This window comes from Saimiri boliviensis, chromosome 9, assembly GCF_048565385.1.
Source record: "Saimiri boliviensis isolate mSaiBol1 chromosome 9, mSaiBol1.pri, whole genome shotgun sequence".
In the NCBI taxonomy this organism is placed as follows: Eukaryota; Metazoa; Chordata; class Mammalia; order Primates; family Cebidae; genus Saimiri; species Saimiri boliviensis.
This window is the reverse complement of record NC_133457.1, coordinates 68,295,911-68,316,725: the sequence shown is the minus strand read 5'-3', so window position 1 is coordinate 68,316,725 and position 20,815 is coordinate 68,295,911. Positions and strand designations below refer to the sequence as shown.

The window sequence follows — 20,815 nt, the reverse complement described above, 5'->3', positions numbered from 1 at the left end:
GGCTCACTGCAATCTCCACCTCCTGGGTTCAAACAATTCACCTGCCTCAGCCTCCCAAGTAGCTGGGATTACAGGCGGGTGCCTCCACACACAGCTAATTTTTGTATTTTTAGTTGAAACAGGGTTTCACCATATCGTCCACGCTGGTCTTGAACTTCTGATCTCAAGTGATCCACCCCCCTCGGCCTCCCAAAGTGCTGGGATTTCAGGTGTGAGTCATTGCACCCGGCTCTTTGTATATTTTAGATAACAGTCTTTTATCAGATGTGACTTTTGCAAACATTTTCTCCCAGTCTGCAACTAGTCTTCTCATTCTCTAGCCATTGCCTTTCACAGAGAAGAAGGTTTCAATGTTAATGAAGTTCAGCTCATCAATTATTTCCTTCGTGGATCACGCCTTTGCTATCGTATCTAAAAAGCCATTACCATACCCAAGGTCATTTAGGTTTTCTCCTGTTATCTTCCTGGAGTCTTACAGTTTTGCATTTTACTGAGGTTTATGATTCATTTTGCATTTTTATGAAATGTGTAAGGTCTGTGTCTAGATTTTTTTTTCGTGTGTTGATGTCCAGTGGTCCCAGCATCTATTTGTTGAAAACACTGTGCTCCATTGTGTGGCCTCTGCTCCTTTGTCAAAGATCAGTTGACACATTTTATATAGGTCTATTAGAAATATTACTTTTAATACTCTGGGCTCTTTATCCTGTTCCAATGATCTATCTGTCTATTCTTTTGCCAGTATCATGCTGTTTTCATTATTACAGCTTTAGAGTAAGCTTTGAAGTCAGGTGTGCTAGTCCTGTGACTGTTCGCCATCAATATTGAGTTGACTGTTTTAGATCTTTTACCTCTCCACATAAACTTAGACCCAGTTTACTAATATCCACAAATAACTTTCTGGGATTTTGATGAAGATTGTGTTATTATGTAGAATCTGTAGATCAAGTTAGCTATCTTGATCTGCTGCTGTCTTAATGTTGAGAACTGCTGTCTTGATAACGTTCAGTCTTTTGGCCTGGTGCAGCGGCTCATACCTGTAATCCCAACACTTTGGGAGGCAGAGGTGGTTGGATCACCTGAGGTCAGGAGTTTGAGACCAGCCTGGCTAAAATGTCAAAACCCTGTCTCTACTATAAATACAAAACAATTAGCCAGGTGTGATAGTGGGCACCTGCAATTCCAGCTACTTGGGAGGTTGAGGCAGGAGAATCACTTGAACTTGGGAGGCGGAGATTGCAGTGAGCTGAGATGGTGCCACTGCGCTCCAGCCTGGGTGACAGAGGGAGACTCTGTCTCAAAAAAAAAAGTTGAGTCTTCTTATTCATGAACATAGAATATCTTCCTATTTATGAAATTCTTCCTTGATACTCATCAGAGTTTTGTAGTTTTCCTCATATAGATCTTGTACATATTTTGTTACATTTATGTCTCAGTATTTCATTTTGGGGGATGCTAATGTAAATGGTAATGTATTTTAAATTTTCTTTTCTTTTTTCTTTTTTTTTTGTTTCCTGTCTTGCTCAAATATTTTAAATTCTAAATTCCAATTGTTCTTTGCTGGCACACAAGAAATCTGTTAACGCTGGGACACTATCCTTACATCATGAAACTTGGCTGAAATTGTTTCTTTGTTCTAGGGTTTTTTCCTTCTGTCAGCTCTTAGATTCTTTTACGTAGATGACTGTGACATCTGTGAACAAAAACAGTTTTATCTCCTCCTTTTTATTCTATAAGCCTTTGAGTTCCCTTTTTTGCCTTGTTGCACTGGCCAAGACCTCCGTGTGATGTTGAAAAGCGATAGTGACAGGGGACATCCTTGCCTGCTTCCTAATCTTAGGGGAAAGCATCTAGTTTCTCACCATTAAGGATGATGTTAGCTGTAGGCTTTTGTAGATAATCTTTATCAAGTTGAGGAAGTTCTTATTTCTAATTTACTGAGAATTTTTATCATGAACAGGGGTTGGATTTTGTCAAATGCTTTTCCTACATCTACTGATACGATCATGTAATTTTTCTTCTTGCCCGTTGATGTATTAGCTGATTTTTGAATATTGAACCAGTTGCACACCTGGGATAAATCCCTCTTGGTCATGGCCTACAATCTTTTTTTTTTTTTTGAAACAGAGTCATGCTCTGTCACCAGGCTGGAGTGCAGTGGCATGATACCGGCTCGCTGCAACCTCCGCCTCCCAAGTTCAAGTGATTCTCCTGCTTCAGCCTCTGGAGTAGCTGAGATGACAGGCATGCCACACCACACCCAGATAATTTTGTATTTTTCACCATGTTGGCCAGGATGGTTTCAATCTCCTGACCTCATGATCTGCCCGCCTTGGCCTCCCAAAGTGCTGGGATTTCAGCTGTGAGCCACTGCGCCCGGCCGTCATGGCCTATAATTCTTTTTACATATTGTTGAACTTGATTTGCTAGTATTTTGTTGCTAATTTTTGCATCTTTGTGAGAGGTACTGGTCTGTAGTCTTCTGGTGATGTCTTTGGTTTTGGTATTAGAGTGACAAATGACTTAGGGAGTAGTCCTGCTTCTGTCTTCTGGAAAAGATTGCAGAAAATAGGTATTATTTTCTCCTTAAATATTTGGTATAATTCACCAGCGAACCCCTCTGTGTTGTGTGCTTAATTCTTGGTAAATGAATGCTGTGACTGTAGTTTTGTATGGAGACTTCATTACGTTACACTTTGAGGAGTCTGATGGTAAAGCTACAGCTCTGTACGTAAGACAGTGGCTTCGACTACTGGGAGAAGTCATTCTCCATATAGAGCGGACAGTTTGGGGTCTGCTCAGATCAAAGACTGCGATGGCAAATAGTGAGTGTCAACTTGATTGGACTGAGGATGCGAAGTACTGTTCCTGGTGTGTCTGTGAGGGTGTTGCCAACGGAGGCTAATATTTGAGTCAGTGGACCAGAGGAGGCAGACCCACCCTGAATCCGGGTAGGCACAATCTAATCAGCTGCCAGCATGCCCAGAGCAAGGCAGGCAGAGGAACATGGAAGGATTAGACTTGCTGAGTCTTCCAACCTCATCTTTCTCCCTCGCTGGGTGCTTCCGGCCCTCAAATGTCGGACTCCAGGTTCTTCAGCTGTTGGACTCGTGCACTGACACAGTGGTTTGCCCTGGGCCCTCGGGCCCTTGGCTGCAGACTGAAGGCTGCACCATCGGCTTCCCTCCTTCTGAGGTCTTGGGATTCAGACTAGCTTCCTTACTTCTTAGCTTGCAGACGGCCTGTTGTGGAACTTCACCTTGTGATCATGTGAGTCAACACTCCTTCATAAACTCTCCTTCGTATACACATCTATTAGTTCTGTCCCTCTAGAGAACCCTAGTACAGAGGTTTTATATATATATACACACACACACACACACACACACACACACACACACATATGGAGAGAGAGAGGCGAGCTCTGTCACCCAGGCTGGAGTGCAGTGGCATGATCTTAGCTCACTGCAAACTCTACCTCCCAGATTCAAGAGATTCTCCTGCCTCAGCCTCCTCAGTAGCTGGGATTATAGGCATGCACCACCATGCCTGGCTAATTTTTGTATTTTAGTAGAGACAGGGTTTCACCATGTTGGCCAGGCTGGTCTCAAACTCTTGGCCTCAAGTGATCCGCCTGCCTTGGCCTCCCAAAGTGCTGGGATTACAGGCGTGAGCCACCGCACCCAATCAAGATCATATATCTCTGGGTGCTTCCTTCACACCACTTACGCACCTACAAGAGTGAGCTTGAACATCGACTTTGCACCACGTGACCCCCTTTCTCACCCCATGGTTGCATTTTATTGGACCAGGCATAAACAATTGATGTAAATTGGACCAACCAGATTCTCTCTTCAGGGATTTGGAATTTAGAACTAAGAGGTAGCTACCTAGTTTCTGCATAAAGTTGGAATTGAGGTTTTGCAGGAATTGCGGACCAACTGTGTTGGAGTTGCTACACCAGATAGGTTTAAGAGTCCTGCCTGCTGAGAGTATTATGTGGGAGCTGATCAGGTTGCTGGGGACTAGAGGCAGGGTAGGGCTGAGGGGCTGTGGGATGCAGAACCTCAGAGCACTCCATCTGGGGTCCCGGAAAGGACGGAGGAGGTCTATTAGGGATCAGGTCCTCCAGATCTAAAGGTGGGTAGGGGCACGTTTCTTGAGTTGGTTCCTGGACAGGGAGCCAAAATGGTCTAATCCCTCTTCCATGACACATGGGTGTGGGGACAGCCACCAGACAGGAAAAGACACTGCATTTATCCCTTTTACAGTTTTGTGAGATTGATGGACAAGCAGGCAGGGAGGGGTCCCAGGACAGAGAGTCTGGGGCACTCCATCTTGGGGTATCTCTGTCCTCCTTAGAGGGTGAAACTCTGGCCTGTGTTGGGTGGGGGAAGAAGCAGGTAATGTGGAGCATAAGGCAAGGTTGGGGAGCAGCGGAGGATTTCCAACATGGGTAACCAATGGCTGACCAGGGCTGGACCAGCTGCCCCCACTCCTCTACCACCTGCCCAGCACGCCACCTCCACACCCTGTGCCCTCAGATGGTTGGGAGAAGCCTGTGTTCAGCCCTTTGGCCACCAGAAGAAAATCAGGAGTAGAATCCCTGCGTTTGAAGACCAAAGAAAGTCAGAGGGACTTTATTTAAATAGACTTTAATTAGAAGTAAACCAGAGAGTTTTGTGTGCAGAAGCCTTTTGGTTAACTTAGAGCCATCCCTGCATGATGAAACCTGGCATGCGTGTGTGCATGTGTGCGTGTGTGCACACGTGTGTCCGTGTGTGTACATGTGTTTGTGTGTGCACACATGTGCATGTATGTGTGCGTGTGCACACGTGTGTATCCATGCACACACGTGTTTGTGTGCACGTGTGTGTGTGCATGTATGTGTGTGTAGGTGTGTGCATGCATGCGTGTGTGTGCATGTGCATGTATGTGTGTGTGTGTAGGTGTGTGCATGCGTGTGTGTGGCACAGGCCAGTGTCCTCCTGTGGGTGTGGGTGTGTCTGTGTGAGGACCCATCATGCACGTTTGGTCCTTATGGCCTCCCCATGTGCCCCTGCGCCTACCCACAAGGCATAGTCTTGTCTTGAGGCCCAGTATTCATTCTCCTTGAAGAATCCCAGTAGTCTTCAGTCACCTTCCCTTTTCCAGTCTCCCAAAAGCAATGGCGTCTTAGGTGTGTGGTGAGGATGGGGTGGGTCTTGAGGTACCCTAGGCCACAGCTGCCCCTTCAAGGCGAGGCCTCAGCTTTCCGTGTCCAGAGGATAGGAGAATCTGGTCCTGGAGCAGCCCCAGAAATGCAGGACCACACACATCCCGATCCCCAGCAGCAAGAGGGCCCCGAGGGCCCCGAAGAAGATCCCGAAGAACGCTTCGAGTTTCATGCTGAGGTGCTCACAGCGCTCACCCCAGGCCGTGTAGATGGAGAAGGACACACAGCTGGGGACGGAGAGAGAGACAGTGTGGTCACGGCGGTGTTCAGCCTCCCAGCCTCTCTTCTTCTGCTGGGGCAGAGGAGGTTCTCCAGGAGAGGCTGAGCTCGCCCCACTCTCTGGAGAGAGACTGAGTCAGCCCTGACGTCATGCTGAAGAGACCACTGGGCAAAGGAGGCAGGTGTAGGCTTTAAAACATGGGCCTAGGCCGGGCATGGTGGTTCCCGCCTGTAATCCCAGCACGTTGGGAGGCCAAGGCGGGTGGATCACCTGAGGTTGGGAGTTCAAGACCAGCCTGAACCACCATGGTGAAATCCCCATCTCTACTAAAAATACAAAAATTAAGGCCAGGCGTGGTGGCTCAAGCCTGTAATCCCAGCACTTTGGGAGGCCGAGGCGGGTGGATCACGAGGTCAAGAGATCAAGACCATCCTGGTCAACATGGTGAAACCCCGTTTCTACTAAAAACAAAAAAACAAAAAACAAAAAACAAAAATACAAAAATTAGGCGTGGTGGCACGCACCTGTAATCCCAGCTACTGGGGAGGTGGAGGCAGGAGAATCACTTGAACCCGGGAGGCAGAGGTTGCAGTGAGCTGAGAACACACCACTGCACTCCAGCCTGGGTGACAGAGAGATACTCAGTCTCAAAAAACAAAAAAAAAGTTTGGCTTTAGAAACCATACCCTGCTCTTAACCTACTGGGCCCTCGGGTAGTTTCCTTCCCAGCTCTCAGCTGCCATGTTCTCATCTTGGAAATGGTTCTAGTGCCCCACTGTGGCTCCTTTGGGTCTCAGAGGTGGTATAGTGCCTTTCTTCTCCACACAAAGCAGGCACTCACAACCCTCCTTTCTTCCACTGTCCCCTCTTCCCTGGTCTCCGATTTCTCTCCGATCTCAAAGGGAGCCATCCTAATTCCTGGGCCCTTGCAGGGTCTGGCCCAGCTTGGGCTCCCCAGCACTCATCCACCTCCTGGCCGTGGCCCTACGCACCTGCAGCGGGGCCCACTGGGCAGGTGCTGGCACTGGCCTCCATGGTCACAGTAGCCCCTACTGCACGGGGACACACAGGTGAAGCCGCTCTGGGGGTCGTAAACCAGGTCGTAGCCCTCATAGCCACTGCATGTGAAGTAAGCCCTCAGCATGCTCACGCTCACTGTCAGGAGGAACACAGGTGAACACAGAGAGCAGCCGGTGAACAGGAAATCCTCCTGAGGAACGACCAGAGACATGCAGATACATACGTCCCTGGACATTCCGATCAGCGCGCTGGAGAATGGTGAGAACGTTTCAGAAGTGGGGTCTGGTTAAATAAACTACTGCATATCGCTACCAAGGGATGACAGTTTCCTATGGAAAATGCTTTGAAGGTGGCCAGACCGGAGTCGAAACTCAAACTCTGCTCGTAACTAGTTGTGTGATTCAGGGAACATTCCTTACCTCGTGCAGTCTCAGTTTCCTTATGTTTAAAAGCATAGGAACTTACGCTGCTGTGAGATTTAAATGAGATAATATATCCACAATACTTAGTACACTGCCCAACACACAGTAAACACTCAAAAAATGGAAATGACTATTATAACACATTTTAAAATATGCCACTATATTCATACATACCATTATAAGGCAATATGTCCAATGGGAATATGGACACAATATATGAGATACTCTGTTCACAACTGTTTAAGGAGGAGGTTATCAAACATTAGGAACGATTTGATCCTTCAATAAAAAACCAGTGTGTGAAGGTTCCTAGGCATAAAAGAAAGTTCAGAAGGATATGTACAAAATATTGTCTCTGGGGATTGGAATTACAGGTTTTTCTATCTTCTCTCTTCTTTTTGTTAAATGTATGTTTCCTAAAGTTTCTGCAATAAACATATGATACTTATATAATAAAAATTTTAGGTTTTCAGCCAGGCACGGTGACTCATGCCTGTAATCCTAGTACTTTAGGAGGCCAAGGCGGGTGGATCACCTTAGGTCAGGAGTTCAAGACCAGTCTGGCCAACATGGTGAAACCCAGCCTCTACTAAAAATACAAAAATTAGCTGGGCATGGTGGTATGCACCTATAATCCCAGCTACTCAGGAGGCTGAGGCAGGGGAATCACTTGAACCTGGGGGGTGGAGTTTGCAGTGAGCCAAGATTATGCCACTTCACTCCAGCCTGGGTGAAGAGGGAAACTCTGTCTCAAGAAAAAAAAAAAATTACAGGTTATCTTTTTTTTTTTTTTTTTTTTTTGTGACAGAGTCTCACTCTGTTGCCAGGTTGGAGTGCGGTGGCACAATCTCAGCTCACCACGACCTTCGCCTCCCGGGTTCAAGTTATTCTCTCACCTCAGCCTCCTGAGTAGCTGGGATTATAGCTGCGTGCCACCATGCCTGGCTAATTTTTGTATTTTTAGTAGAGACAGGGTTTCACCATGTTGGCCATGCTGGTCTCAAACGCCTGATCTCAGGTGATCCACCCGCCTTGGCCTCCCAAAGTGCTGGGGTTACAGGCGTGAGCCACCGTGCCTGGCCAAGGTTTTCTTTAATAGCACAATCAGAGCTTCCTTCCTGCTCCTCCTACCCCAACTCGCCAACGTATAGTAGTTCTGAGGGATTTCATCTTATTCCTCCAGAAGAGAGGGGGCTTAACCTGGATTCTAGAAGAAGCTCTTGTCAAACAGCAGTTTCTGTTGTGTTTGGGATGGCCACTGCTCTGTTCTCTGCCCCATCCAGAAAATAAGGTGCGTTATTCTTTTCTTTCTCTGACAAGCTCGCCAACTTATCCCTGTTCCCGGAGAACAGGGGCTGGACTGTCAGCACTGAAAGGCGGCTCCGAAATCCCACCTCATTTTCAGCAGGGGTACTGAGGCCTGGCCTGGGGTAAGTGCTTGCACACCCTTCCCTGGCCAGTCTCCAGCTTCATGTCCTCCAGCTGGAGGGCAGAGACGATGGGATGCCCTTGTGCCTGTTTAAGTGCAATGGCACTTTAAGAAAACCAGCAGCAATTTTATGAAAATGAATTGCTGCTGTTTCCTGAGCAGCCGCCATCAGCAGGGCTGGGGCTGGAGTGCTCGCTCCGCGGGAGCCGTATGCACATGGCTGCCTCAGCAGCGCTGGGCGCTGCTGCTCTTGAATCTAAAAAGCAACTGGATAAAATGTTCGCGTTTTCTCTCAAAACCAAACAAACAAAACCTAAACTGACGTGTATGCGTGGGCTGAGGCACGCTCGGTTCCCCGCCCCCCACGCTGTCCCACACTGTCCCCAGTTGGACTGACTCACGGGCGGTCACGTCGCTCACGTCTTCCCTGGAGAGGGGCTGGAAGACCACGTCGTTCCTGGGCTCCTCACTCCTGCGCGGGACGCGCTGGTGTAAGAACGCCTCCACCACCGCGGCCAGCAGCTGGTCGTTCAGGAAGTGGATGACAGGGCCCCCAGGGCGGTACTGGAACTGCGACGTGACCGTCCAGTATCGAACGGGGCTTCCCGAGGCCGGTGCCGGGGAATCGCTGCACGGGAGGGCCACGGTGAGGGGGGCCGGGGGCCGGTGAGGAAGAAGACCTGGGGGCTCAGGGGTCACCGTCCCACTTACATTCGGTTCACTTCGCTGTTGTAGAGAAAGGCCCGCACGCGCAGGGTCCGCAGTCTGTATGACACCTAGGGCAGAGGACGAGGGAACGGGTGACTTGGCACCCCGGCCTCTGCTCATGACGAGTTGGTGACTCCAGCCCCTTCTGAGGTTTCTGTCCTGGGCCTTCCTCACTTCCTTTTTTTTTTTTTTTGAGACAGAGTTTCGCTCTTGTTACCCAGGCTGGAGTGCAATGGCGCGATCTCGGCTCACCGCAACCTCCGCCTCCTGGGTTCAGGCAATTCTCCTGCCTCAGCCTCCCGAGTAGCTGGGATTACAGGCACGTGCCACCATGCCCAGCTAATTTTTTGTATTTTTAGTAGAGACGGGGTTTCACTATGTTGACCGGGATGGTCTCGATCTCTCGACCTCGTGATCCACCCGCCTCGGCCTCCCAAAGTGCTGGGATTACAGGCTTGAGCCACCACGCCCGGCCCTTCCTCACTTCCTAACCACCTGCACCTCCCATGGGGCAAGAGGCTCCGGCCTCCTCTGGCAGTTGAATCCAGATAGATGACAAGATGAAGGATGCCAGGCGATGGCTCGGCCCCGGCCTGAACCCCCAAGCTCTCCTTGCCACCCCGAGCGAAGCCTGCAGCACTGACCGAGGCGTTGACGTCTGCCATGGAGGCATTTTCCTCTTCGCTGAGCAAGAGCTGGATGACTCTTAAGGGAGGTTCTGGAGATGGGAGAAGGAAATTCATCATCACCCCATGGTTTACCCAGACTTACCCAAGAAGTTTGTTGGGCCAGCCCAGGGAGACTACTCCACTCCACAGTGACAGAAGGTCACTGAAGAAATCGGGAGAAGTGATCCTCACCCTAGTGCTCATTCCATTCTGGTCAGGGCCTCCCTGAGCCAGCTATGAGGTCTCTGCCTCCACCCTTCCTCAGTAGGTCCACAGGCCCATGGTCCTCGCCGTGACAGCGGCCCTCACCAGCTCCCGCAGCCCACACCTTACAGCATCCCAGAGAAACCCGGAGCTCTGTGCTGTGACCCCAGAGCTTCCCCATCTTCCCCAAAGGCGGGGATGGCAGGGCATCCGGTGGTACCTGGGCTGACGGTCGGAGTGAAGTTGTTTCCAGCCAGGAGGCAGTGGCCATCGGTGAAGGCTGGGGGGCAGGTGCAGGAGGGCCGGCAGCCCAGAGCCTCGGAGATGTAGCAGTGGCCTTGATTGTGGCAATAATTCATGGGGCAGGACTGGTTCCGACAGAGGGAAGAGCTGCCCAGAGCTGCAGAAGGAGCAGGGAGGTCAGCAGCAGCGGGCGGCAGAGGGAACGCGCTCTGGGACAGGCCTGGCTTCTTTCCTGCCATGTTCTGCCGTGGGCCACTCGGAACCCCAAACCCTCCTCCTCCCCTTTTCCAGGCATTTCTCTGCAGGGAAACACTCTTCCTCGGCCAGGCAGGTGTTCTTCCACTTCTGCAGCGGGAGTGGAGTGTTTCTCAGACCCTCTGCTTCAGAAAGGACCCCAAAGGCTGGCAGAGGAGGGGCCCAGTCGGCTGTCCTCACACTCTCCCCCTCACTTCTGTCTCCTTTTCTGCCTTTATCAAAGCTGCAGCCCCACCCACTCTGGCCTTGGATCTGAAGACACAGTGATCTCTAGATTTTATGTGGGTGCCTTAGGGGGCTGGGTAAAGGCCTCACTTGATCTCCCTCATCAGACTATGGTGGCTCAGAGCGGGAGGGACAGATGGCGGGGAGGACTCAAAGGGAAAATCAGGCACCTTACTGCTGGGTCCCCATGCCAGCACCCCCAAATGTCCTGATTTGTGAGATGCAGAGACCTGGGCCTCCCGTCTCTGAAGACGCCTAGGGAGCCCAAGGACCCAGCTTTCCCGGTTCGCTGGCCGCTGAAGTCCCCTCTCTTCACCAGACCATCTTCAGTCTTTTCCCCATCAATGTCTCAGGGATGCTGAGTGCTGTCCCCGCCCCTGTGCCTGTACAACCTCTTCTCCTTCAGCCCCACACCATCTGCCACCCCCTTTCCAAGCCTGCCTACATTTCCCATACCTACCTAGCCTGAGCATTCTGAGCGTACTGGAAAAGGGAGAGAAAGGGACAGCCTTTGGCGATCTCCACACTGAGCTACCAGCTGTCGCCGAAGCCCCTCCTCCAGGCCCTGTTCCCAGCTCACCAGCACAGTGCCGCCCATCCCCAGTCAGGCCTGGAGGGCAGGCCTCGCAGCCCTTCCCGGGAATGCAGCTGACATTCAGAAAGCAGGGCTCCTCACAGGCGTCCGCAGAGCGCTCGCAGTACCGGCCGAAGGTGCCCCTGTCACACTTGCAGCCAGCCACCTGGAGAAAGGTTGCTGATCACAGGGCGGCCAGGAAACCAAACTAGTAAGGGCTTCTGGGCGTTTCTGACGGATCCCTCTGGCTTGAGAACCTGTGGACCCTGAGTCATGTCTCAGCTCCGCCAGCCCCTACTGAGCACCGTCTTGACCACGCCTGGGGGCTGCAGGGCCCTGCCTGAAGCCACACGGTAGCGCTGCCCAGTGGGCCTCCCTGGGTCATTGTTCACCCTGACCCCTGCCTGGTCCTGCACCAGGAGCTCGGCCTCTTCCCTCTCGCACTCTAGGTCCTTGCCTGAAATCCTTTCTAGAGTAAGACAGGGGATGAATGAATGATTGAATGCGTGACTGAAATGAGTGTGTGCGTGTGTGTATGTATGCATGTATGCTCTACTATTGCCTGAAAACTGGATTCCTAATTTATTTATTTATTTTGAGACAGTGTCTCAGTCTGTCACCCAGGTTGGAGGGCAGTGTCTCGATCTCTGCTCACTGCAACCTCCACCTCCAGGCTCAAAAGCTGTCCTCCCACCTCCCAGCCTCCCACTAGGGAGGGGCTGGGACTACAGGCGTGTGCTATCATGCCCACTTTTTGTATTTCTCTCTCTCTCTCTCTTTTTTTTTTTTTTTAATGAGGCAGAGTCTCATTCTGTTGCCCAGCTGGAGTGTAGTGTCTCAGTCTCGGCTCACTGCAATGTCCACCTCCCGAATGAAAGCAATTCTTGTGCCTCAGCCTCCCGAAAAGCTGGGATTACAGGCATGTGCCACCAGGCCCAGCTAATTTTTTGATTTTTAGTAGACATGGGGTCTGGCCATATTGCCCAGGCTGGTTAAGTCCTGAGCTCAAGCAGTCTGCCTGCCTCAGCCTCCCATGTGGCCTGCAAACTGGATTTCATATAAGCTGAAGTTTTGACCTCCTTTGCTGACTCCCAAGCCAGGAAAACAGAGCCTCCCTGCTAAGCACCGTAAGAAAACGCAGCAACCAGAACAATAGCCCAGCAAAGGCTGTATGTGGTTCCCCCAAGCTCCCTGACCCCGTTTCTAACTCCCTTACTGAAATGACTCAGGGAATCTCCCTAAAGTGGAACCTCTAACACGTTCTACTCCCAAGAGTGGCTATTTGGGGACATAGAGAATAGCATATGGATCTCAATCTCTCTTTTTCCCACTGTGTAGTTTACTCGCCAACCCTCCCTGCCTCTATCCCTTTCAAGTGCTCATTCTCTGCTCATGCTTCAGAAGGGGGTAGGGTGTGTGTGTGTGTGTGTAAGGGGTGAAGGAGGTGGCTTGTGTTGCCAGATAAACACTTTCCTTTCTGGCTCTTTCTTTACAACCAAAAACAAAAATAAAAACGCAGATAGGACAAGAGTTGCGGAATGAGGCCAAGTATCTTGGCTGGAAACATGGAAAAGTAATGTCTCCAAACTGGAAAAGATGTTTCTTTTAGCTGAAAGGAGAGAGTGAAAGAAAAAGCAAAGGGGCTTGGAGCTGCCAGGAGAGAGGGGACCCGCAGCTCTCTCCCCAGCACCGCGATGATGGTATCCAGGGAGAAATGCTGTGAGGGGCTTCTAGGCAGACGGGACCACGAGCGGCCTCGTAAATGGTTTCCTGTGTCTGAGCAAGGCGCAGAAGGGCAAAGCATCTCCCTGGGTCTGAAGGGGAGACGGAGGGAGGGCAGAGCTGTGATGGAAACCTTGTGGACTCATGCCCAGGGACCCATGCCCACCTCCCACCTCACACCTCAGGGCGCTCTGCTGGGCTTGGCCGCAGAACTGTGGAACTGGGAACCACTGGGCACTGTGAGAAAGATGGAGGTGGAAGTTTCCTGCCAACCTAGCAGAATGGGAGGTGGGAGATAAACATTCAGTTCAACTATGAGCAATAAAGAAAGATCTCTAGGACGGAGGCGGTGGCTACACCCCTGCAATCCCAGCACTTGAGAGGCTGAGGCGGGCGGATCACCTGAGGCCAGGAGTTCGAGACCAGCCTGGTCAACACAACACGGGGAAACCCCGTCTCTACTAAATATACCAAAAATTAGCGGGCATAGTGGCGGGTGCCTGTGGTCCCAGCTACGCAAGAGGCTGAGAAAGGAGAATCGCTTGAACCCAGGAAGCGGAGGTTGCAGTGAGCCGAGATTGTGCCATTGCACTCCAGCCTAGGCGACAAGACCAAAACCCTGTCTCAAAGAAAAAAAAGATTCTCTTTCTTCCCAGGTGAGTTTATGGCCTAAGACCCGTATCCACTCTACGCATCTACCACAGCTCCAGCCACCTCCCAGCACAGACATGCCCAGGAGAGGCGGAAACACAGCGTCCCTTCACCTCCCGTTTCCTCGCCCCTCAGCACAGAAGCTCCTCCGCCCTCCTCCCGACGCTCACCTCCAGGGAGGAGCCGCCCACCCTGCTGGTCTGGTTGTACAAACACTGGCTCTTCGCAGTGCAGTGGCAGACCGTGGTCCTGGGCTGGAGAGCAGACGACAGGTTGGTCTTGGCGCTTCTTGCTAGAATCTCCAGAGAGAATGGCTTCAGCGACTTGGGTGTCCACAGCAATGTCCCATTCTCTGCCCCGGGGAAAATGAGATCGTTGAGAGCTGGGAGACTCCTCTGCTCTGCGGTCTGATGCCTCCTGGCATCTAACACCCCGATTGCTGATGCGGGCTTCCCCCACCCCTCTCAGATCACCCTCCCCCTGCCCCAGACAGATCTCACTGGTCATTTTCTTTGAGCAAGGCTGGTATGCAGGGGTAATGCTGGTCACACCCCCAGCTGGAAGGAGGTCGCACCAGCCCAACTTACTGATTGTAGCAGGGGACGCCACAGAGGGGAGAGCAGTTCTCCCCTGAAGAAACCCCAAAGGGCAGCCCCGCCTGGGCTTGCACTAGGATGGGCCATCCAGGGGATGCAGGATAAGGCCAGGATCCTCCAGACACCTCCCCAGGCTACGCTGCCAGTCAGACTGGCTTCAGTGTCACAGCGGCCCCAGCCTTCGCCCTGATTTCTCACCCACCCCCACTTCCTGGACCTTTGACCAGACACCCGCTTCAGACACCGGACTAGAGGGAAACACGGCGACACATCTTCTGATCAAACTTATATTTTTCAAGAAAATAGGAAAGTCTCCTTAAAACAGCAGATTGAAAGGAAGTGACAGACGAACGTAATTTCCAGACCCTCATTCTTCAAGGGTGGAGCCCGGTGGAGAAGAAAATCTCCCAGTGCCATTGTCTTACACCTGGGAGGACACACGTGGGCAAAGGGGGTGCAGGCACAGCGGTCCCTTCTGACACACGGAGAGAAAGAAACTCAGGCAGAGGCAAAGGGAATGCAGAACACGCTCCCTGGGGGCTTTGGTTTGGCCAAGAACAGCCCCCGCAGAATTAGTGCTGGCAACAGACAGACAGCGGCGTCCCCTGTGCTTTGACCCTTTGGCCCTGATCATGGATGCAGGCCTCGGAGTCTCTCACACCTTTACAGAGAGGGACCCACGACGCCTTACCGGGCCCTAGTCCAGGAAACCAGACGAGGAGACACAGCTGCGTAAACATGGTTACCACACATAAAAAGAGCAAGAAAGGTAGTAAACAAAAGTATTTTTTATATTTCTTTAAATTTTGTCCTATATTAGATGCTTCCTTTAATAGGTATAAAAATGTTGTAATTGGTACTTTTAAACTGTTGCACTTGATTTTCTAATAATTTGGTGAATGCATAGTAATTAAAGACGACTGCATATGATCAGATTGAGATGAGACAATCTTTGAATCAGTTCCTTTTTTGTTGAGGTGGAGTCTTGCTCTGTTGCTCAGGTTGGAGTACAGTGACTCGATCTCAGCTCACTGCAACATCTGCCTCGTGGGCTCAAGTGATTCTCCTGCCTCAGCCTCCCAGGTAGCTGGGATTACAGGTGCCTGCCACCATGCCTGGCTATCTTTTATATTTTTAGTACAGAAGGGATTTCACTATGTTGGCCAGGCTGGTCTGGGACTCCTGACCTCAGGTGATCTGCCCACCTTGGCCTCCCAAAGTGCTGGGATGACAGGTCTGAGAGGTACCACGCCCAGCCTTGAATCTGTTCTGTGTGCCCAGAGTCACTCTAGCTATCTGGCCAAATTCACCATAAGCCCGTCATTACTACTTACTGGGGGCCACCTATTTTTTTTTTTTTTTTTTTTGAGATGGAGTCTCATTCTTGTTGCCCAGGCTGGAGTGCAATGGCACGATCTTGGCTCACCATAACCTCCACTTCCCAGGTTCAAGCGATTCTCCTGTCTCAGCCTCCCAAGCAGCTGAGATTACAGGCATGCACCACCATGTCTGGCTAATTTTTGTATTTTTAGTAGAGACAGGGTTTCACTATGTTGGCCAGGCTGGTCTCAAACTCCTGACCTCAGGTGATCCACCTGCCTCAGCCTCCCAAAGTGCGGGATTGCAGGTGTGAGCCACTGCACCTGGCCTGGAGGGCACCTATTTGAGTTATAGGTGTCGTTCCAAAGAAATGCCAGTCCTGGATATTCAAATGAAAGAGTGACAGGAAGTTTTGCTGGGTATAGTGATGCAAAAATCCCAAAGTCTGATTCTGACCTCATCCCCTACCCACCTCCCCACTTTCCCCAGTCAAACATTCTTACTGAAGAGCTTCAAGTCAGTACAATTGTCTCTGAGCATGAAGGTGACATCCTCAGCATTGCTGGTGTACTGAATCAGCACGGTCTGCCCCTTGTACGCTTCAACCACACGGCTGCCCTTGATGGAGGGTGGGTACTGATCTGAAACACAAAGAGGGGATGGGGGTTCCAAGGCAGGACAGTCTCCTGCTTCATCAGCCTCGTCTCTTTCTCAGCTACAGTCTACGTGAGGCGTTCCCAGGACTGGGACCCAGCTCGGGAAGAAGGAACTATTCTGTGTACCTGCTCTCAGACCGAAACACAGCAGGTTGGGACTGTGCTGCCCACCTAGCCAAATTTTTAGTTCTCCTTCTGTCCCACACCTCCTCAAAAAGTTTCCTTTCATAATCTTTCCTGAACACAGTGCTGTGCTGGGGTGTGACAAAAAGTGAATTGCAGAGCAATTGTTTAGACCATCACAGAGCTGTGCCTTTGGCAAAGGGCTGAGAGCCTGGCGGGGACCGTCTACACGGACATTGCATTTGTCCAGAAATACAGCGGTCCGGAAACCCTTTCTTGGGCCTGTTTCTTGGAGCCCTGCCATTTCCATTTCAGTTTGCTCACCCATTCAACCATTCAGTCATTTAACTAAGATTTATTGAGCTAAGTGGCTGGCACTGTCTGGGTAGTGAGGGTACAGTCATTAGTGAGTCATAAAAAAGATACCTGTGAAAATTATAAAATATGTTGAGTAATTATAAATGCTAAAGAGAAAAGACTAAAGCGGGGAAGGCAAACAGGAAGTGTGGGTGAATGTGACATTTTAGGGTGGCCAAGAGAGGCCTTGCTGGGGAGGGGACATTGGCGTAAAGGAGGTGGGAGGGGGCAAGCATGTGACTGTCCAGGTGAGAGAGCAGCATGTCTGAAGTCCGGTGTGTCTGAAGAACACAGAGGAGCCCTCGGGGCTGGAGTGGAGGGAGCTGGGAAGGGGTGTAGCAGGAGGAGAAGATCTCTGGGAAGCGGCGGGACCAGACTGAACAGGCCTAAGGCCACCGTAAGGATGGAGAGAGCCGGGAAGTCACTGGAGGATTTGAGCAGAGGAAGAATCTGCTTGGTGAATGCAGATGCGCAGGGTCATGCAGGGTCAGGGAAGGCTGCTCCTCATCGGCTCCCGGCTCTGAAGAGGCCTCCTGGGGCCTCGGGCCACTTACTGAGGGTGGCGTTCACCCGCTCGTAGGTGTTACGGAGCGCCAGCGTGTGAAGTCCGATGCTTGCGTTGCGCGTGGCAAGGGCGTCGTAGATGCAGGATCTGTCTCCGCTGCAGCTGGAGATCAAGTCTTCATCCCAGGAGCTGTTTGTTTGCAGCTGGTCGTAGAAAGCAGGGGTGAAGTTGGAGGGCAGCTGGTCATTCCTCTTGCCCAGGAGGCCTGTCCCGTTGATCTTCCCTGTAACACACAGGGCTCGACGGTCGGGTATCAGGTGTGGCACTCAGCCTCATTTTGTCCGTGTCCACCCCTACCCCTCGCTTTACGTGGCTTGCGGCTGTGGGAGTGCAGGCCCAGAGCGGCTTCCAGCTTGAGTCTGGAAACGCCTGCTGCAACGGGAGAGGCCCCTCCAGCCGCCCTTCCCTCCTCCAGGTGGAGAGGCGCAGGTGGGTTGGCCGTGGAGGGGACAGGCCTGGGTAGCACAGATTCCTCAGACCTTGCGAAAGACGGTCTGCTTCCTACAGGCCCCAGGGAGATGACAGGAACATGCCAGCTCCCCTCAGCCTGGCCTGCCCCACCTGCCCCACCTGCCCCACCTGCCCCACCTGCCCCACCTGCCCCATCTGCCCCACCTGCCCCAGGACTCTGCCCAGACTCACAGGTCATTCCATAGTGGAAAAGCATGGCCTCAGAGCTGCTTGGGGGAATGGTGGAGCCATTGGGCATCCTGAAGTCGTCCTCCGGGTTGTTATTCCAGATCCCTGAGGGACAGAGTGGGAGGTCGGCCACGCTGGGCTCGCGGCTGTCCCCTTCCTGGAGCATCGGGGGACGCAGGGAGGAGCGGCCAGGGACCGGCGGCCTCTGCCTCTGCACCTGCTGGGTCTGCAGGGAATGCGGGCAGATGCCGGGGACGGGAGGGACGTAGGGGGCAGGGAGGAAGGAGGAGGACGCAGGAACCCCCACCCCGCCTCGCCGGGGCGCACCCCTGAGGCTCCCTTAGGGCGGGATGGGGGCAGGAAGGAGCCTCCGCGGAGGCGGGAGGAGTCCCCCCCAAGGCCCGCTCGGTGCTGCGGGAGGCGGGGACAGGGAAGCCGAGCGCGCGGGGCCGGTCTGAGCCGCCTCACCCAGGAGGCCCGCGGTGCGGCCCCGGTACCCCGGCGGGAGGCTGGCGGCCGCGTGGAGGACGCCGGAGAGCGCGGTCACTGAGACCGCGGCAGAGCCATCGAAGCTGGCCGAGACCCCGGGGCCGCTGCGGCTCAGGAGGACTCCGGGGGCGCTGAACGTCTCCGGGCCTGGAACACAGGGAGGCAGCCAAGAGGAAGCCAGATCCACCCGCGGACCCGACAGACACCTGCCAGCCGGGCTCCACCACCTGCCTCGCCGGAGCTGACACAGGGAGGGCCCCGCACTGGAGGCGGGGAAGGGAGGCCGGAGCTCAGAGCCCGTTCCCGGGAAAGGCTGTCGGCCACGGCTCCCCGCACGGCTCGCTGCTCCGTTCCAGCCCCACTCCCGCCCTACCTCCATCGTCTTCGTGGTCAGGTTCAAATGTCACATTCCGGTTATCAAGCAGAACACGGATTCTGTCGTGAGGCTCAAGGAGCCACTGAACCTGCAGGGGACGGGAGGGGATCTGAGCCCGACCCGCAGGTGCAGCAGATGCCCAGGGAAGCAGAGGGGCTGGGAGGAAGGTGCTGGAGGCTCGGCCGGAGGTGGTGCCCACCAACGCCCACCGCGTGCTCTGCAGGGCCAGGCTCTGTGCCAGGCACAGTTTTCAGATGATCTCCTTCAACTCCCACAGCAGCCTGCGAGGCAGGTAATGTTATTATCCCCATTCCTACTAGAAGAAACCAAGTAGTTTCTTTGAAACCAAACAGCTGGGAGACCGTGGCGCCAGAGCCCTCATCCCGCCATCCCCAGGATTTACTCCGGGACAGCTGCGAGGGTGGAACGTGACCTCCCTCCGTCCTGCCCGGCTTCCCCTTCTTTCTCCTCTTCCTTCTCCTGGGCCTCAGTATCCGGCTGAAGGTGCCTGTGGTGAGATGCAGGAGGTCCCAGGCTCCCTCACGCACCGTGACGGGTTCCAGGCTGCTGGAGCGGTACTGAGCGGCAAAGGCGATGAAGTTGGTGGCCTGGGCTGAGCCCGTCTGGGCGGTGCGGCCCTGCAGCTGGAAGGAGGAGTTCCCGTCCTGGGCCTGGACCAGCAGGAAGTCCCCCAGTCCATTGAAGGTGTAATTCACACCGTCCAAGGTGGTGATGTGGGGGTCCCCGAACATCCAGGCTGGAAGGAAAAAAGAGGTAGCACATCAGCATGACACACCATGGGTCGGGCTGAGATTCCCTGCTGCAGTTGGCTAGGGCACTTGTCCAGGTGGGCTCCAGCTGGGGAGATGTTCTCATAGAATCCTCCCCTCAAGGCCCCTTCGTGCCCCCCTTCTCACTCCTTCCCCAGCACCAGGTACAAAGGGCCTCCATTTGCCATCAGCCCCATCACTGGCAGCCTCTCCGTCTTCCCTTGTGGCCACAGCTCTGCCCCTACTCCTCCTCCAGACGTCGTCCCGGAGGCCCAGAAGCTCCCCTCCCCAGATGCTCTGCCTGAGCCTGGACCTGACCCTCACCGGGCCGCGGGGGCCTGTGCGCAGCGCAGCCTACTCGGGGCCGCCTCTGCTGGTACAGGGCACAGAGGTACGGCTTGTCATTCCAGCGGCAGCACCAGCTCTGCGGCTCCAGTTCCTGGGCTGCGGAGAAGAGCAGTGAGTCGGGAGGCCGGGAGGCCGAGGACCTGGAGATCCCAGCTGGAGAGCGTGGCAGGGCGGGACGTGTTACTGGCAAGAGCATGGCCTTGGAATCCAGCACGGCCCTTCTCATAGCCCTTGCACGGCGGACAGGGTGCTGTCTCTTTGGCAGGCACTAGGGGACTGTGCAGCAGAGCACATGGTAGGAGCTAAGCAAATCTCCTTTCTTGAGGGTGGAGAGCCAAGAAATACCGGGAGTGGCGAGGGTGTGGCTGACAGTCCGGGAACTGTGGAAACTGCCGTGGGACGGGGGAGAGAACGAGAGGACACAGACCACCGTGACCCCCGGTCCCTGTGTTCTCCAGCTGTTGGAGGGTCTCTGCGGGAGCTGACTCAGTCTTCCCCCAAACAGCCTGCTCATCTGGGTCGACAGGGATGGGGTCAGGCTAGGCGCTCTCTTCTTGCCTGGAAAGCTGCCTCCACTCTGGCCTGGGGCTACAGGGCCAGGTGGAGATGGGGAAGAGGCACTCAGCTCCTTCATCCCCAAATGTTAGCTGGTGGGGATGTTGGAATCTTCCTCACTTTACAAGATCAGGAAATGGAGGCCCAGATGGGGAAGGGCCTGGGAAGGAATGAGGACAGAGGCTTCACCCTGAGGGTCCCTGCTTGGCTGGGAAGGTGGGGTTGAGAGCTGTGTGGACTCACCACCGAACTGCTGAGGACTCTGCACATGCCAGCCTTCAAGAAGCTCTCCCCAGGGCCCGTAGCTACAGCACACGCCCCCTCGCCAGGAGGTGAAGCTGCAGAGCTGCCTGCTGCCGGGGGCCCACCGACCTGAAACAAGTCCAGCCGCGCTCAGCCCCAGGCCGGGGCTGCCGGGGGTGGGCCGGGAACAGGCAGGGGGCTGTTTCTGGGGAGAGGCTGAGGGCA

General features: G+C 53.4%; 1 protein-coding gene across 2 annotated transcripts in view; it reads right to left on the bottom strand.

The window, feature by feature from the left end:
* Window positions 1–4,636: 4,636 nt before the first annotated feature.
* The window catches only part of MUC4 (mucin 4, cell surface associated), a 47,196-nt gene continuing 31,017 nt past the window's right edge, over window positions 4,637–20,815 (bottom strand). The window contains exons 10-25 of one of the 2 annotated variants that reach the window (XM_074406124.1): window positions 20,591–20,719; window positions 19,769–19,888; window positions 19,223–19,431; window positions 18,672–18,762; window positions 18,278–18,445; window positions 17,813–17,914; window positions 17,160–17,393; window positions 15,973–16,110; window positions 13,724–13,905; window positions 11,187–11,346; window positions 10,104–10,283; window positions 9,656–9,729; window positions 9,015–9,079; window positions 8,705–8,931; window positions 6,425–6,587; window positions 4,637–5,439 (exon numbers count right to left, since the gene is read on the bottom strand). In XM_074406124.1, coding sequence (XP_074262225.1) covers window positions 5,244–5,439; window positions 6,425–6,587; window positions 8,705–8,931; window positions 9,015–9,079; window positions 9,656–9,729; window positions 10,104–10,283; window positions 11,187–11,346; window positions 13,724–13,905; window positions 15,973–16,110; window positions 17,160–17,393; window positions 17,813–17,914; window positions 18,278–18,445; window positions 18,672–18,762; window positions 19,223–19,431; window positions 19,769–19,888; window positions 20,591–20,719 — 2,438 coding nt within the window. In that variant the 3' untranslated portion in view covers window positions 4,637–5,243. Of the gene's footprint in view, window positions 5,440–6,424; window positions 6,588–8,704; window positions 8,932–9,014; window positions 9,080–9,655; window positions 9,730–10,103; window positions 10,472–11,186; window positions 11,347–13,723; window positions 13,906–15,972; window positions 16,111–17,159; window positions 17,394–17,812; window positions 17,915–18,277; window positions 18,446–18,671; window positions 18,763–19,222; window positions 19,432–19,768; window positions 19,889–20,590; window positions 20,720–20,815 lie in introns of those variants that run through there. The other variant, XM_074406125.1, reaches the window with a different exon arrangement.